Here is a 17,173-nt window from a genome sequence, read left to right as displayed (position 1 = left end):
TTCAATGCCTGGTGGGAAAGAATCGGCCATCACTTCTTGGGCAACTGATTTGATTGCGGAACAGGTGTGGGCGGAGAAACAACATTTGCAAAATGGTGAACTGAAATCTCCTGTGAGGTTGAAGAAGCCTATTCCCAGTTTCTCCTGTCTCATAGCCATGGGGAATCTAGCCCTCATACAGGCCTTGTGGAGAGACATGGTACACAGGGTTGAAGTAAAGGACTTGATGACAATGTACAGACTCAGCCTGTTTCAATTCAGAGCGGGGCCTGGAGTCAATCGATCGTGAGAATAAGTGACCACAAGGTGAAAGTAAATTGACATGGCATTATTGTCCAGCCTCAACAAAAACTATGACATGAAGCAATGTATTGGACTTGGCTTCCAGGTTCCCTTCTATCAGCTCCACACAGGAGTCAGATCAATTGACAAAATAATCACCATGTTATAGCCCCTCAGTGAAGAGTCTTTCACTCTGTGTCTGGAATATAAAAGAACTACCAGGGAAAATTGAGGATGAGGCCTTTTCAGTTTTCACCAAAACCATTCACGTGGTGCTCCTAGAAGAAACTTGAGCCCACAGAGTTATTGATCTTCCAGCTTATTTATGCTTTAGAAAACTGGCGGTTAAAACAAATTCAATGGGCCACCATGCTGGAGATCTTGCTGTATAGTCAGCGGTTGATCTTAATGCCAGAACACAGGAGATAAATACTGACCATACTAATCTGCAAGCAGTAAAAGTTGGGAAGTATTCTTCAACAACCAAATTACCACTGCTCATAATAAATATTTATATACATCTGTCACCAATAAAAAAGAACAAATCCATTGACATCTTACTGGATTTTTTGCCCACTCAACTTTCAGTAAACCTGGTGCCTTACATCTTAATAGGTGATTCTAATATGAATTTACTACAGGTGGTATCCAAGGATCAAATAGTGGAAACTCTAGACCAGATTTGGCATATCCCTTTGTCTCAACCAAAAAGCAGAGGAAGGATGCAAGGGGGCTACAATTTATAAGTTATGTGGAGCACCAGGGCCTGAGAGTCCTGAATGGTAGTGTTCAACCTGATATTCAGCACAGCCGACTCATCATTCAACGACGTCTCATTCAATCATTGACTATACATTAGTGTCACATTCTCTGTTTCATGTCTTATTGTGCCTTGGGAAGCCGACTGGAAAGTGACCATCCACAGCAGATGATTCAATTAAATTTGCATGCATCCTTGCACGAACAAGTCCAACAGAAAATCGGTACAGTCGCCACGACAAATTATAGGAAACAGCAGTGGTCTATTGAGTCCATCGACAAAGTGGAACATCTGACCAGACTCCAATGGGAAAAGTTAAGTGAAACAACTCTTAACCCACTGGTCCTGTGGGGTCAATTCCCCAAGCAAATTCTGGAGCATCAGGATGCTGTCATTAAGACAGTAACTGCCTTGGCCTGGGTGCATACAAGGCTCAGATGAGCGTCTGCCTATCTTTCAATAGCAAAACAAAAGCTGAATTAAGTCTTACTGGTTCTTAGAAATAATCCAAACTCAAGCACACAGAAAGAGATCCTCCCAAAATTAAAGATTATTATTTTAAAAGGCTGTACGGGACACAGCTAAATCTGAGGTTGACTTATACGGGTGTAAAGTTCACTCAGCCATAAGACATAATGATGCCAGGGAATTTTGGCAGTTTGTTAATCAGGAGGCTGGGCCAAGGAAGTCGCCGTCATCCTCGAATATTTTGGAAGCTTGATGGTCAGCCTACATAGAAGTAATGTATGGCAGTGCAGAAGTAACAAAGAGTCCACAAAGAGCAGTGGCCTCAAATTTGCAGGGGAAGCCTCATTAAAAGCAGTTTCAAGTGGAGAAAGTAATTGCCAGGAGTCGCCATGATGGGGCATCTGGCCCCAACTGTTTTCCACAGGAGATATTTAAACAAAATCAGCAATATTGGGCAAAGATCCTGGTCCTCTTATTCTACTGTGTCCTTACCAACCAGGAAATACCAGATAGCTGATGTGGGTCTATTCTGGTTCCAATTTATAAAGCAGGAGATTCTGCTCTGCCCTTCAATTACAGGTTGATTGCTTTAACGGACAGCGAAGCAAAATAATTTGTAAAATGTCTGCTTTCTGACCTGCCAGATTGGGCTGATAAGAGTTCATTAGTGCCATTGTACCAGCTGGGCTTTATCAAGGGAATTGGCACAACTACCAACATTCAGATGCTGGTTTTATTAATCGAACAGGCAAAACTCCATTTTCTAAATCTCCATCTATGCTATGTGGACTTTTGTGCAGCTTTTGATGTGGTGCAGCGACATATCTTGTGGGCCAAGCTTCTAAGCTGGGACATTCCTCATCTCCTATTGAGAGCTATCCAATTGCTGTACACATAAACCTGGACAAGAGTCAGGCTGGGAAAAGGCACGACAGTATCTAAAACATTCCAACAAGAAACGTCCTAAAGCAAGTCTGTGTATGGGTCGGCTTTTATTTAAATTGTATCCTGCTGAAATTTCATCTGCCCTAAATAGGGTCAATTCCCATTCACCTACAGTGACTGGCTTTAATGCATCACATATGTTGTGTGCTGACTATGTGGTTTTGATTAGTTATCCAAAGGTTGGACTGCAGTGTTTAATTAACACAACCATTCAACATGCTGCAGTACACAGACAAAGAGTTAATCGTAACAGAAAAAAAAAACATGTTAATGACAAGGATAAGATCATCACCTCCCACATTCTATATTGATTGGTCAGCCTTGGAAATGGTGTCTGAGTACAAATATTTGGGATAGATTTTTGATTCTAGAGCTGCATTTAAAGAACAGTGCTGTGTAATACAAAGAAGAAATAATACATTATTGGCTGTGTTTTCATCCTTACGGTCCTCTTTAAAAGGCTTCTCCTTTCAGCCACTATTACCAGTAAAGGTGGCTAAACATGCTCCTTCTCTCGTTTAGGGAGTTGAGGCCTTGAGAGGAAGAATGGATAAAGTAGCTGACAATGCATTTGTAGGAACTTATCGACGCCTGTTCTATCTTCCAAGCCAGGCTTCGTCAGCCCAAATTCGCTTAGAGTTTGGCCTTAGGAGGCAGTTGATAAGTAGCCTGGTAGCTCACTTGAAATTTTGTTACAAACTAAGGAATGACTCAAAATCTACATTAGGGTTATCTGTGTGGGAAGTGAGAAGGGACGCAAGAAATAACATGACTCACAACTATTTAAATCTGGCCTTAATACCCTGTAGGGCCGAGGAGCTCTGGGGCCAAGCCACCTCACAAGCTGCATTTAACAGAGTCATCAATTTATCAGTAAAAAAATCCATCTCTAATGGATAATGCGGTGTTGGCAAAAAGATACCAGGCATGGATGGTAATAGGGACATAGGGCCCCCTAAAAGCTCAAACATACTTAAGATGTTTGAATGGCCTAAAGGCAAAACTAAAGCTGCTGCGCCTTCGTCTCGAAGACTTGCAAACGCTTCTCAACTCTCCTGTGTGGAAGAGAACAGCAGCACAGTCTTCATGGCTTCTTTGTGACTACCCCAAGGAAGACATATGTCATATTGTTTGCACTTGTCCAGCCCTAATGACTGAGTGTAAAGGGTTGTTGAGACAGTTTTTTTTAATAAGAAACTCAACTCATATATGCCGACAAGCAGTAAAAGTGTGTTTCCAAGCGGATAATCGAATGTTCTGTGGCAAATTTTTAAAGTTCATGCCAATGGCTGAGTCAAAATTAGCAAAGCATGAGTATTAATGGTAATCCAGCTGTGGGTCTTGCATTTCTTTTTCAGGTATGCAGGTAATTGGCCCCTTTAAAAGGGAAATGGTCGACTAAACTAAAATAATGAAATTCAGGATAAGCATGAAGCACTTTCATTGACTATTCTGTACTAACTAGTTCTTAATGATAGCAATATTATTTGTGAGGCTGATTTTAGTTGTACTATATAAATATAATAATAATAAGTATAGGGGACTATACTAAAAACATGAATTTTATCGTACCAGGTTTTAAATGTAAATGTTTCTAGAAAATGTAATTGTCATGTTATGCCACGAAGTTTTAACCTTGTAGTTGGTAACAAAAGAATAGCTTTTAGTGGTCATTAGTACATGCACTAAGCACATTTTTGGGATATGCACACAGCACTTTATCTATAGATCTTAATATTAACTACGATATTGGTGAGATGGACTCACTCATATGCTGCTAAATAATATTTGAATAAGGTCCCGGCCAGCAAAGATCTTGTAAGCTAAAGCACATGTGCTCTTAATACGTTGGGCTAACTTGCACACTTATAATTTACAGCGGGTGGTATAAGATTCGGTTTCCTATTAAATGTCTTATGACGAATGACAAATCCTCTTTTGTCTTCAAGGGTTGAGGCCTAAGATGAATAAGAAAAAACTTGGTATCCAGCTTAATTATTAACTTTTTTTATGATGTTATCAATTGAGTTTTTTTTTATTTAAAGATGTTAGTGTAATGATGTTGTAAGTTTCAACTGAACAATAAAGTATTTTGCTTGCTTTCAACAGGTTACACCGTGACACAGCATGAATGGTCTGCAAATATTTACACGTTTGTGTTTGCATGTTTTAACCTGTTAAATTTACACCTGTTGGCTTTGCAAATGCTCTTTACATTTGTTTGCAACATCCATGCCTGTCTTTCTCTTGCATTTTTGTTTCTCTTAGCTGCTTTGGTGCTTGTCTTTTATCCTTCACCATATTCACTCTTCTTTACTCCCTAATGTTCTCCCTGCTATTTCTTTTTAAACCCTCTTGCAACCCTCTCCATTGTTTCTGTCTGAAAGGATACGTTAGTGGACCGTCCGTGTAATGCTGAGATATGTGACACACATAAAAGACGAAGTTTAAATCCCAGTGAGTTGTTACATCCTTTCATGCTGCTGAGGTTCGCAGACATGACTAAGCAACAATAATTGTGACAGATCTTTGTACAGTGCCTACAACCTACAAGCAAGTAGTCTCAAGCCATGCAGCCACACACCGCAGTATGGCTACACTGATCTCAATCCATCCATTAAACTCCTCCCTGCTCAGGTGGCAGGCTTTCTTCCCCAGGGCTTTAAGGGGAAGGAAAAAACTTGGAGGTCTCTTAAAGGAGCGTGGCCCATGTAATTTAGGAAGTGGCTTAAAAACATGTAAGCTAGAGATCTGTGCCCACATAGTGTGCCGTTCGACAGGATTTTTGCTGCTGCTTTCTGTTATTACATCCAGATATAATACAACAACTGACATTACACCTATAACAAGGCAGAGCTTTTGATTTTGGCCATGGTTGTTAATTCCAAAAGATAAATGAGTATCGACTTTGGTATACGAAATATTGAAAATGCTTTTAAATTCTGTAATGATGAGACTGAAATACCTATAAGGAGCCTCTTTGAAATTACATCAAAGGCAGGTGAAGGGTGGTAATGCTGTCGTGTTAAAATTGTGTTTTTTACTCAGAGGGTGAGGACAATAATGGGGAGCACGATAGGGACCCGTCTCAGCACCTGGTTTTTGAACTGCAGGTGCTGAGCACTCGCAGGACCCGGCCCACTTGAAGCCCTGTCTTACCTTCAGGTCCTGCTCGATGCTCCTGAGCAGCTCGCCGTCAATCTCCCCCGTCTGGGCGTAGCGCAGCCTCTTGCGCTCTGCCTTCCGCAAGCGGTACTGAAGGATCCGGCAGTTCTTATTTGCCCTCTCCAGATCATGGCGCATCTCCTGTAGCTGGCAGGCGTCTTCCTCGAAAAAGCTATCCCTCATCTCGTCCATTTCCGTCCTCATCTCTTCAATTTCACACTGAAGTTCGAGGGAAAACATGAAGTGAAACAATGTTGCAGAGAAAGCTGTTGTAACAATTCAGAGACTTGCTCATAACTCTCTCAATTGCCCATGCTGCAATTGATGCAGATAACATTCTTCAGATTACAAAAATACAACCAACCTCTCAAATTATACGTTTATTTGGCATATGCACAGTTTCTGTTGCCAGCTTTCAATAGGCCCTTGCTCAGTTATCAGTCAGACATTTTGTAGTTTAACAGCAATGCTGAAGCACAGCGCAAGAGGCACCAGATAGTATGTAGTGGGAGGCCTCTCGCGCCACTCTGCCGAATTACTGCACCAGCATAGGCCCCACTGATGGAAAGGGAGGCTAGCATACATCTTGTTGCATCCATCACCAGCAGTCGACAAGTCCTCCCAAGCACTAACACTGCACTGTCTGACCTTTGTAAGCACAATCGCACTGCAGGCCTCCCCATCCCCCCTTTCTTCGCAGACATCATTTACCAGGGATAAAATCCTGAGTCATGCACAGACAAAAGAGGCACTTACTTAAACGGGTCCTCACAAGTCCCACCCATAGTCGGTATTTGAAGCAGCTACATCTCCCTGGAGTCTCTCTATCCCCAAAAAGGACGGATTTTCTATTATGTCTTACAGGCTAATGCAGTATGCCAGGTTAACTAATACCTTGCTCAACAGTAACAGATTAAAGCCACGTTGGCAAAAACATTGTGGACATTCTATCAAAATATGCGCATTTTAAGTGAATAAGGTTATCAGGGGATCGGGTTACTCCCATCTGTCGTCTCATGCCCCCAACAGCCTGCACCATTCATCCTACCTCCGCTTACCTTGAGATTCTCATTTTCCTCCTGCAGCTTCTCTACTTCTTCCTGCAGCTGTAGCTCTTGCTGGCTCGGGCTAGGGGTGTCCGGTGCGGCCCCGGAGGGTGCTGCCACGCCCTCGGGGGGCTCGGGCCCGACTCCCTTGGGGAGCATGCCTCCGGCCGCCAGCCCTTTCTTCAGATGGAACTGGATAAGCTCAGACTGCAGGCATCCCTCCTTCCAGTATCCTCCTCCCACGGCACCCTGCTGCTGCTGCGGGGTTCCTTTTCCCGTCGAGCTCCCCTCTCCCTGCGTCCCAGGGTTACCCCGCTGCTTCCAAGCTTTCGGAGATGCGCCGCTCCCCGCGGCCTCGCCCTTCCCCTCCTCCAGCGGTCCCTCTTCAGACTGCCCCCTGGGGTCCGGGCGGCGGGGGTCCGCCCGAGAATGGGAGGCCACCACCGGATCGGGGTGTGCAGGCTGCCCCTCCAGCTCTGCCCCGGCGCTACCCTGAGCTTCAGCACTGCCGCGGCCCTGGACAGCTCCCTGCGCTTGGGTCGGCCTCGGAGTCACTCCCTGCTGTGGCAGGCCTGGGAGAGCGCGGCTGGGCCGGGAGGACGAGGAGAGCGCCTGCACCTGCTTGCCGCTACCCCTAGGAATTGTCAGGGGCCTACTGCTTGCCGTCGCTTGCCTCCGGGAAGGGCTCTCTCTGCCGCCGCTGCCGACGCTGGTCTTAGCCGGTGAAGGTGCTCGTTGTTTTCTGCTGCTGCTGCCCTCGGGATGCAGGCGGGGCTCGGCACCACCGCCACCTGCAGGCGGCAGGCTCATGGTGCGGTCCAGCGAGTAGACTGATGGGCGAGGGAGGGAGGAGAGCAGGGGTCATACATCTCACAGTGCAGCCACCCTTTCGCCGCTGGAAGCGCTGCAAAAGAAAGAAAACGTTTTAGGGACATCTCTGCTAAATACGTCCTTTAGTTAAACTGAGGTCAACTCAGATACCTCATTTCTTCCTCATATCTGTCTCGCCCATTTCTGTAATGTATTCATTTTCCTCTTCATAGGAGGCCACCGAAATGCTATCCTAGGAAAGCTCGTTTGAACACATTTATATCGTACCCTACAAGACTATGCTGTTAAATTCCTCCTACACAAACATCCCACGTGCTGTCATCTCAGAATAATGGAATTACAGTTTGTGCTTCTGCCTTCCTCGTCTTCTGATGTCTCCTTCGCACTTGAAATGTGAGTGAGTCAGCGAGTCAGTGAGTTTTCTAGAGCAGAACTATTTGTGCAGGAGGTCCCTGCCCAGGAATACAGCTAAGCTCAAGCAATAATCAGTGGGTCATTGGTCCCTGTCTCATTATTGTAACCCGCACAACAGGGCGGGGCAAGAACCCAAAACAGACCCAGATACCTACGAAGTGATCCACATTTGTAATATGCGGCCCTTTTGCGTTATGTTGTTTGAGTCGTATGGAGTGTTGAAGGTTGACGAGGCGTTTCTAAATATATATATTATCATTTTAAACTTTTTAAATAGACTGTGAACTATACTTAATTATGAAAAGAAAGGGTCCAAACCACAAAACTTCCTGTATAGAAATGCCTTTTCATGGAGCTGGGCGTGGGAGCTTAACCAGAGGACATGGACCCTAGTCCACCATGAGAAGATGCTTGCTAAAAGAAGGTAAGGTCCCACTATATAAATGCTATAATTTTCCCAAACTTAATTTGTCCTGAAATGGGAAACATTCTTGAAGAAGACTGTAATCAAATCATTGTTGCTCCAAGTCGAATTTAATTTTGAAAGACTAACAACTCTCAGTGGAGATGCAATCAAGTCTGAGTCCCAAACAATATGCAGAAGCTCAGCCAACACGTGTTTCGCCCCACAGGTGCGTAAGCCAGGGCTTTCTCAAGGCTGAAAGAGAAAAACGTCATAAGACAAGGCAATATAGTGTAATTTAATATAGTTTTGATAAAGAGGGTTGTTAAAAGAGACACCCAAGAAGTGGAAAGCCAAGGCACTATAAGTAATTCACACTGTGTTCGGTCTGAACTTCACAGCTTTCAGTTGAGTTCTACACACAACCTTAACTCACACAGTGACACAGAAGTGACTCTTTTCACACTACGCACTATACATGAGCAATATGTTCCATGAATACGTACAGAAACACACCATCCGGGTAAAAGCAAATACTCTTAGAGAATGCAAGACTAAGTAAAATGTGAAATGTGAAAAAAGGAAAATTGCTGTTTCTAGGCTAAGAAGGAGGTGTCTGTTTTGATGGTTGCAGCTGTCGACAGGTGAGGCACAAGGTGGAGGTCCAAGACATTTACAGATGGGACACCAGCCCCACCAGCCTGCCCGCTCCCAACCCCTAGTAAGAACTTGTACATAGCGCAGCCAAAGAGGGTAACAAGACTTTAAAGTGTAACAGAAAGATCAAATGCCGCAATAAAGCACAACAAGGGCATGAGTGTACAGGACATAAGTGAAAACAAATGCACTTCAGGTTGTGGATCAATTACAACACCTCATGCAACACCTGTCTACAAAACGTATTGAACTTTAATCCTCTTCTACAGTGAGTACAGCAGAAAAATGTAAAACAACACAAAACACATGGACTTAAAAATTAAGAAGGATCATTGGCAAGTTAGCAGTTACACTTTTGGCAAACAGAAGAATACCTAGATCTCTGAAGGCAACATATCTTGCCAAACTTGACAGTCAAAACACCTAAGATCCTGGACACCATACCAACACAGCAATAGCCAATGGCATATGTTCACAAAAGCTTCGATCATCAGTACTCACATGTCACTGTCTGGCACACTGCTCTTTACTTTTCAGAGTTTTAAGAAGGGATCTCTCCTCTGCCATTTTACTGCTGGTCCTCCGTGGACCATCAGTTGCAATGCTTTAGAATGACAAGAACATTTGGAGCAACAGCAGGTAAAGGATATATTTTTGTAACAAATAATTTAAAATGTTCTCCGACCCAGGATTGTATTCTGGGTTTGACTGTTTTCAACCGATTGAAGCCATTATATGCCACTTTATAGTATCTGTTGTTTGATTGTATTTCTCTGCTTCGGCTCGATTGCTTGTATTAAACTGCCTGATGGACTACTTTACATTTAAAGAACACCTGACTGATCTGCTGATATTAATGTACTTGCACTGCATGTGTTAGCACATTTAAATCTAGACCTTTTGGCTTGGCCAATGCTTGCTTTAGATGGCACTTAGTATCATATTATTGGCAGTTACATAGTACTATAAGTAATAAACACTGATATCATCCTCACAATTAATACTTTATCAACTTCATAATTACTTAAATCTCATTTGGCCATAGGAAAGGTTGAACCTGTAACTTAAGTTACCAAATGACTTCGACAGTAGGAACATAACTCAATGATCTGTCTTAGAAGTTGAATGCACTCGTATGTGTATAAATATGTGAAATAGTTCAGTGACTTAATGTACCCTCTGCAAAGTTATGTGTGAATACAGAATTCCTCAGCTTTCAGAACTGATAAAGTAACTCAGGTGGTTCATGTGTGTGTTCCACAGCACTGTTGTTGCAAAGTCATCTTTTTGTGCCCTGTTCATCCCTATTTATTTTGTTGCTGACTGGTGCTGATGATAACTGACTCTGACTGTGCCCTGGACTCTGTTAGCCAGAACCAGGCCAGGGCTATATTAAAACACACACTTGTAGTAGAGTACAGTAGGTATTAGGGTACCCTTTCGATTATCCTGACAGACCCTGTGAGTCCCTAGTATATAATGGGGCAAGGGTGTACAATCTGCCTATAAGCCCCTATATAATAGGGCATGGAGATTAGATGGCCAGCAGAATTTCTGCACTTGCATGTGTGCACTGCTGTGTGCTTCCTGTCCTTTTAAATGCAGACCTGCCTTGCAGCCTGTCTTTAAAAGTTATATTCCTACCATTTGCATGACAGCCCCTGTAGGTCCCTAGTAAACAATGTGGCAAGGATGTGCCAACTTCCTATAAGACCCTCATATATAATAGGGCATGGAAGTAGAGACCTAGCAGAATTGCTGCCCTTTGCATGTGGGCACTGCTGAAGGTTTTCTGTCATTTTAAAATGCAGCCTGACTCTGCAGACTGCATTTACATGGCAATGGTATCCCAATTCGACTTTGGTGCTGTGGACACTTTAAATGTGATGATCTACCTTATTTTCACATATTAGGTACCCCAGGATCTCCCCTAGGTATCCCAGCGACGGGGGTCATGTAACCATAAGCAGGGGTCTTATAAAAGATGTTTTATAAACCCAAATAAGGGAAAAACTGATCATTTCATTTCTCCCACTATAGATACTGGCCTTTATAGGCTATCATTGCTATATGGAATGCATGAGCAGGGGGAGGGGTAATAAAACATACAGCCTCAAAGGAGAGCAAGACAGGAGAGAATGCCAGATCACCTAACCCCCACCTTCTGGACCCCTCAGCCAGATACTAGGCTTAAGGAAGGAATTTGCAGATGTTAGAAGGAGGAGAGCTATGGAAATAAGCCACACTGGAGGATGATTTAGTCAGCTCTTAGTTTCAGACATCATGGATTTTGGAAAATTTGTGCTTTCTGGGGCAGGAATATGCCACAATTTGCAGGAAGTGGTCATGCATCTGGGCGTCACTCTGCATTCTATTGGTTGGGCGCCCCCCTTCCTGATGCCCAGGAGGTGGGAATAAATATGTGAGAGGTGCATAGCCTCTCAGATCTGCTGACTGAAACTACAAGAGAAAGAAAGACTGCCCTGCTGGAATCTGGATCTGCACCCTTGGCCTGCAGTTAACTGCACCTGCTGCACAACCTGGTACTACAGCCCTGGGGACAGTGCCTTGCTTCAAGAAGGACTCAGGAGTGGACTCCCTGCAGCTACAGTTTAACAGAGCTTCACCTGCATCATCCCCAGCAAAAGTCCCCAGCCTGGAGTGCATCCAGTGGACTTTTAAGGATTTGGCCAGGTGCATTGCGGGAATTGTGGTCCAACTTTCCAAGGACCATCCAGGAGATCCCAGACCCTTAGATTTGTGTTTTGGGTCCTCTGTACCTGCAAGGAGGATTTCAGGAAGCACCTCCTGAAGATTGGAGAAGTTTGGAGAATTTTAGTAAAATTGGCGCTTTGTGTTTCTAAGCACTAGGAAGTGTTTATTCTTTAAAAAATCCATATCTCCGGTTCCAAGGACCCACCTGGAGATTCCAGACACTTGGATTTGTGTTTTGGACCTTTTGTACCTGCAAGGAGGACTTCAGGAAACACTTCCTGAAGTTTGGAGAATTTTGGTAAAGTTGGCACTTTGTGTTTCTAAGCGCTAGAAAGTGTTTATTCTTTTTAAAATTCATATCTCTGGTTCCCTACATTGGATTTTTGTCGTTTTGGTGTCTATTTAATCATAAAAATATAACCTATTTTTATAAATTGGTGTGGGATTTTTATTGTGTGTTGTGTCTCACTGAGATACTGTATTGGTGTTTTTGAATGCTTTACACTCTTGTCTCCTAAGTAAGGCCTGCCTGCTCGGTTATAGCTACCAAGGGTTGAGCAAGGGGCTAATTTACTGGGACCTGTACTGAACCTATATTTGGCTAGTGGTCTTAGTGCCAGTGGTAGGTTCATAGTTACCACAGCCAGTAACCCACTTTCCAACAACTGTGTAAACTTCAGGTCACAGTTTTTAATCCTAGTAAGAGAGTTTGGTAGGCTCATACATTGCTTGCACAGAATCAAGTATAACCTGCAGGTCACAAATCCCTATATATAGCTCATTGGGTTAGGCAACAGTTGCTAAAACCTGCATGAATTGGCTGATTGCCTGTGTGGCAAATTCAATGCTGCAGCGTAACTTTTCACTGATAGTGAAATGAGAATGAATCTCGCAGGGTGTTTTAGGTCTCTGTTATGCAGCACGTGCACCCGTTGTAACATGTCTAAAGTAGCACTTACTAGTAATTCACATTGGAGCTGCACTGTTGGCATTAACTAGGTTCATGTTCACTTGCCTGATATGGAAGGGAGATCCCACAGCACCATATATTGTAGTACGGAGATCCTTTTCTGAGTGTTGAGCTGCCAGCGCATAACTTGCAGAGTGGTGTAAATGAAATGCTTTTTTGTGTAAAAGAGGGGGCATGTCTATTCCTGGAGAGACTTTGGACAAATTAGAAGAGTCCAAATCAGCTGTGTTCACTTAAAAATGATTCCTGTGGTAGACAAGTAGCATAACACTAATTGTGTGTTTGATAAAGTGTTTTGCTAAGGTTAAGGTACAAGTCAGAGGCTTATTTCTTTAGGAGCTTCTCATCCAGCAAGCAACGAACATGTTGATACTGCTTACAAGTCATGCTAAAGCTGGAGAGCAAGGGCTTTAGTAACAAAATATCTTGGGAGAAAAACAGTTGGTGCACAATATACAACCCCTTTTTGTGAATTTTGGGACAGATATGCTAACATTTTATTCATACCGTTTGGCCAGCAAAATCAGATTTTGCAAACTGATATACTGTATGTACTGAAAGGATAATAAGGATTCAGAGTGGCAGGCAATTCAGCCTACCTCATTATCATACCTGAGGTAGGTCACAAACTACGATTCATTCTGAATGCAGCCCATCACATGGATGGTCGTTTGCAGACCACCATGTCTGTGTATGTTTTTTCTTTAAAGGAAATTTGGCAGCATTTAAAAAATACGTTTACTTTTTAAAAAAGTTTACAAGTTGTCAGTGGTGTTCTGGACTGTAGCTGTAAACTGAAGATATACTTTAGGCACACAAGGATGACTACACACTTTAACACCAGTTTAATGAATAGAAAACAAAAAACATTCACAAAGTATTGGCTTAGACTCTCTAGTACTAAAGTGCACTTCGTTTATGTGGATGTGCATATATTTCTAAACAAAATGGCACCACTTACAGGGCAATAAAGCCAGCAGCTGAACTGAGCAGGCCTATCATCCCATTCTATTGTTGATCACTTCCTTAAGATGAAAAATGCAGTCTCACTCTATTTTCATCGGTATCTTTCAGTGGCGGCCGACAGCTTTAGGAGGGAGGGGGTGGGCGGGAAGCACACACACACACTCATTCTCTCACACACACGCACATCCATTAACAACACTCATTACATTCAAACATGCACGCATGCATCAAACATTCATTTTAAAAGATCACACACACTCATTCTTTTACACACACATGCATGCACATCCATTAACAACACTCATAACATTCAAACATGCAGGCACGCACCAAACATTCATTTTAAAAGATCACACACACACTTACATTCAGCCTCGGAGGTCCCAGGAGGGTTGTGACTGCTGCCTGAAGGCAGCAGTCCCAGCATCGTCACAGAGTGGGATGGGGTCAGCGAGACTGCTGACCCCACCCCACTCTGTGACGAAGTGTCACTGATTGACACTCACCCTGGGCGCTTCAGGGCTTAAACTTGAAACTCCCAGGTCGAAGTCAATGGGTGACGCTTTTCTCGTCATGCAGGGGAGGGCCTCGAGGTGCCTTTGCTGAGCCGAGGAGGTCACACCCATAGGAGCTGTGACCTCATCAGCCCAGCAAAGTTCAGCTCAGGCAGCCAGGAGTCTCGCAAATCACGCATGTCTGCTCCTGGCTGCCTGAACATGAAGAGTGTCTGTCAGGCTGACCTTTGTTCAGCCTGACAGGCACTCTTCATGAGGGGCAAAAGGTCGGGGGGCGTGAACCCTCCACCCTAAAGGATGGGCCGCGCCTGGTATCTTTCCATCAACATGTTTGAATATATCTTACTATGTTTTGTTGAAAATACAGTGATGGGAACACTTATACCTAAAAGGTCAGTCAAGCATGGTAACCATCTAGATCCATGGGAAGACATGTTCTCCTTTTAATGATTGTGTTTGTCATGCACCTCTATTTTATCAAAGGGGCTTGTGAGACCCACACTGGCTTAAAAGTTATGGACAGGATACTAAAAATATTTTTATTGTTATCTATAGAGGACTCCGACAGTGAAAACATATTAATTGATTGTTGCCTTTGGGTACAGAATAGTGCAATTTCTGCTGCAAGAAAAAGTCGTTAAGAACAAAGAAATCGGTCATAAGCTGACCTCTCTTTTCTGAGAAATATCTGAAACACCTGAAAAAAGTGCATTGACAGCTACATGTGGGCCTATCAGGAAACATTTCTTGAACCAACAGGGCCCCTTTCCAAGGTTTTGGATCTAGCCTTCTTGGCCAAGGAGCAGGGAATGCCTATTGATCAGGTCCTTTTATCTGGTTAGGCCCAATAGGCCATTTGCTTGTGGGAGTGTATGCTGCATTCTTTCTACAGAAAGGCTTATGTCAATTGTCCTATGCACTGACCCAAAACTATGTGATTTAGCTACTAAGGAGGCAGGTCGAGTGGCTGCCGATCTGTTATTTCGAGAACCCTTTGCCAAAGCAGTGACAACATTTGTCAGCACTTTTATCTCATTATGTACAGCACAGATAGTGCTCCAAAAAGTTTTAAACCAGAACATTTTTAACAGGGTCTGCAGAAGCAAGGAGACCTCCCATGGCCAAAATCCCTTCCAGCCTCCTTTCAGAGGTAACCCAAGAAGACAGGGCACTAGGAGACATTATCAGCAGGTAAAACAACTTGTTCTCATCTAGACTGTGACCATACAGAGGGCATAGATACCATAAACATGCCAGAGGAGGAACATTCACCTCCACTTTCTCAGGTGAGACACTTTGGGGGTCATTCTGACCCTCCCGCGGATGACGGAAGCACCGGCAACAGGCTGGCGGTGCTTCATAGCCCATTCTGACCGCGGCGGTAAAGCTGCGGTCAGAAAACCGGGGCCGGCGGTTTCCCGCCGTTTTTGCCCCGGCTGGGCGAATCCGCCATGGCAGCACTGCAAGCAGCGCTTCCATGGGGATTCTGACCCCCTTACCGCCAGCCTGTTTCTGGCGGTTGTCACCGACAGGAAGAGGCTGGCGGTAACAGGTGTCTTGGGGCCCCTGGGGGCCCCTGCACCACCCATGCCACTGGCATGGGCAGTGCAGGGGCCCCCGAACAGGGCCCGGCCGGCTTTTCACTGTCTGCCTAGCAGACAGTGAAAAGCCCGACGGGTGCAACTGCACCCGTCGCACGGCCGCAACACCGCCGGCTCCATCCGCCGCCCGCCAGACTTGGAATGACCGCCTTTGTCTGTTACTCTTCTGAACTAGGGACCAATAGAATTAATCTGCTCTTCCAGAACTGGTCTGTTAGACCTGACAGCCTTAGGGTGGTCAGCCCCAACATTTTGCCTGCCTCCCTCCACTTTTTGACACTGTTTTTGCTGGTTTTTAGGACGCTGTACACTTTACCACTGCCAACCAATGCTAAAGTGCAAATGCTATCTCCCTTAAAACGTGGTGACACTGGCTCATACCTAATTGGCATATTCAATTTACTTGTAAGTCCCTAGTAAAATGCACTACATTTGCCCAGGGCCTGTAAATTAAACGCTACTAGTGGGCCTGCAGCACTGGTTGTGTCACCCACATAAGTAGCCCCCTAACCATGTCTCAGGCCTGAGACTTGTACTTGTACTAGTACTTGCCAAACCTTAACCTCCCCCCTTTTTTAACATATAGCCACCCTAAGGTAGGCCCTAGTTAACCCAGAGGTCAGGGTGCTATGTAGGTAAAATGCAGGACATATATCTGTGTGTCTTATATGTCCTGGTAGTGGAAAACACCTAAATTCACTTTCCACTGCTGTGAGGCCTGCTCCTTTCAAAGGCTAACATTAGAGTTACCCTCATATACTGGTTGAGTGGTAGATTCTGATTAGAAAGGGGTAAACAGGTCATATTTAGTAAGGCCAGAATGGTAATACAAAATCCTGCTTATTGGTGAAGTTGGATTTTATATTACTGTTTTAAAAATGCTACTTTTAGAAAGTGAGCATTTCTCTGCACTTAAATTCTTCTGTGCCTTACAGCCTGTCTCCAATCCACATCTGGGCTGGGCTGGTTGACAGCTCCCTTGTGCATTTCACCCAGACAACCACAAACACAGGGTGCTCAGTCACACCTGCACACATCTGCATACTGAATTGGTCTTCATGGGCAGGAAGGGTTAAGAGCCTGACACTTACATTTCAAAGGACAGTGGCCTGCCCTCACACAATGGACTGCCAAACCCCCTACTGGGACCCTGGCAGACAGGGTTGTACTGAAAGAGGACCTTGTGCACTTCAAAACCACTCTTTGAAGTCTCCCCCACTTCAAAGGCACTTTTGGGTATATAAACTGGGTCCCTGACTCTACCAACTCAGACACTGTTTGGGACAGACACTCTGCACCAGAACCTGCAACCTGCCAAGAGAACCTGCATGGATGTGCAAAGAACTCACCTGGACTGCTTTGTTGTAAAGGACTGCTGCCTTGTTGCTGTCCTGCTGCCTTGCTGGCCTCTGGCTCTGCTGAGAAGTGCTCTCCA

General features: G+C 44.4%; 1 protein-coding gene across 2 annotated transcripts in view; it reads right to left on the bottom strand.

Annotated features, from left to right (window-relative positions):
* MTCL3 (MTCL family member 3) overlaps positions 1 to 7,570 on the bottom strand; it is a 188,329-nt gene extending 180,759 nt beyond the window's left edge. Inside the window, exons 1-2 of one of the 2 annotated variants that reach the window (XM_069234839.1) lie at positions 6,679 to 7,570; positions 5,615 to 5,839 (exon numbers count right to left, since the gene is read on the bottom strand). In XM_069234839.1, coding sequence (XP_069090940.1) covers positions 5,615 to 5,839; positions 6,679 to 7,476 — 1,023 coding nt within the window. In that variant the 5' untranslated portion in view covers positions 7,477 to 7,570. The remainder of the gene's footprint in view (positions 1 to 5,614; positions 5,840 to 6,678) is intronic. The other variant, XM_069234840.1, reaches the window with a different exon arrangement.
* Between the last annotated feature and the right edge of the window lie 9,603 nt (positions 7,571 to 17,173).

The sequence above is a fragment of the Pleurodeles waltl genome, chromosome 5 (assembly GCF_031143425.1).
Source record: "Pleurodeles waltl isolate 20211129_DDA chromosome 5, aPleWal1.hap1.20221129, whole genome shotgun sequence".
In the NCBI taxonomy this organism is placed as follows: Eukaryota; Metazoa; Chordata; class Amphibia; order Caudata; family Salamandridae; genus Pleurodeles; species Pleurodeles waltl.
Note: the sequence above shows the minus strand (reverse complement) of the source record. Positions and strands in the feature narration are given on the sequence as shown.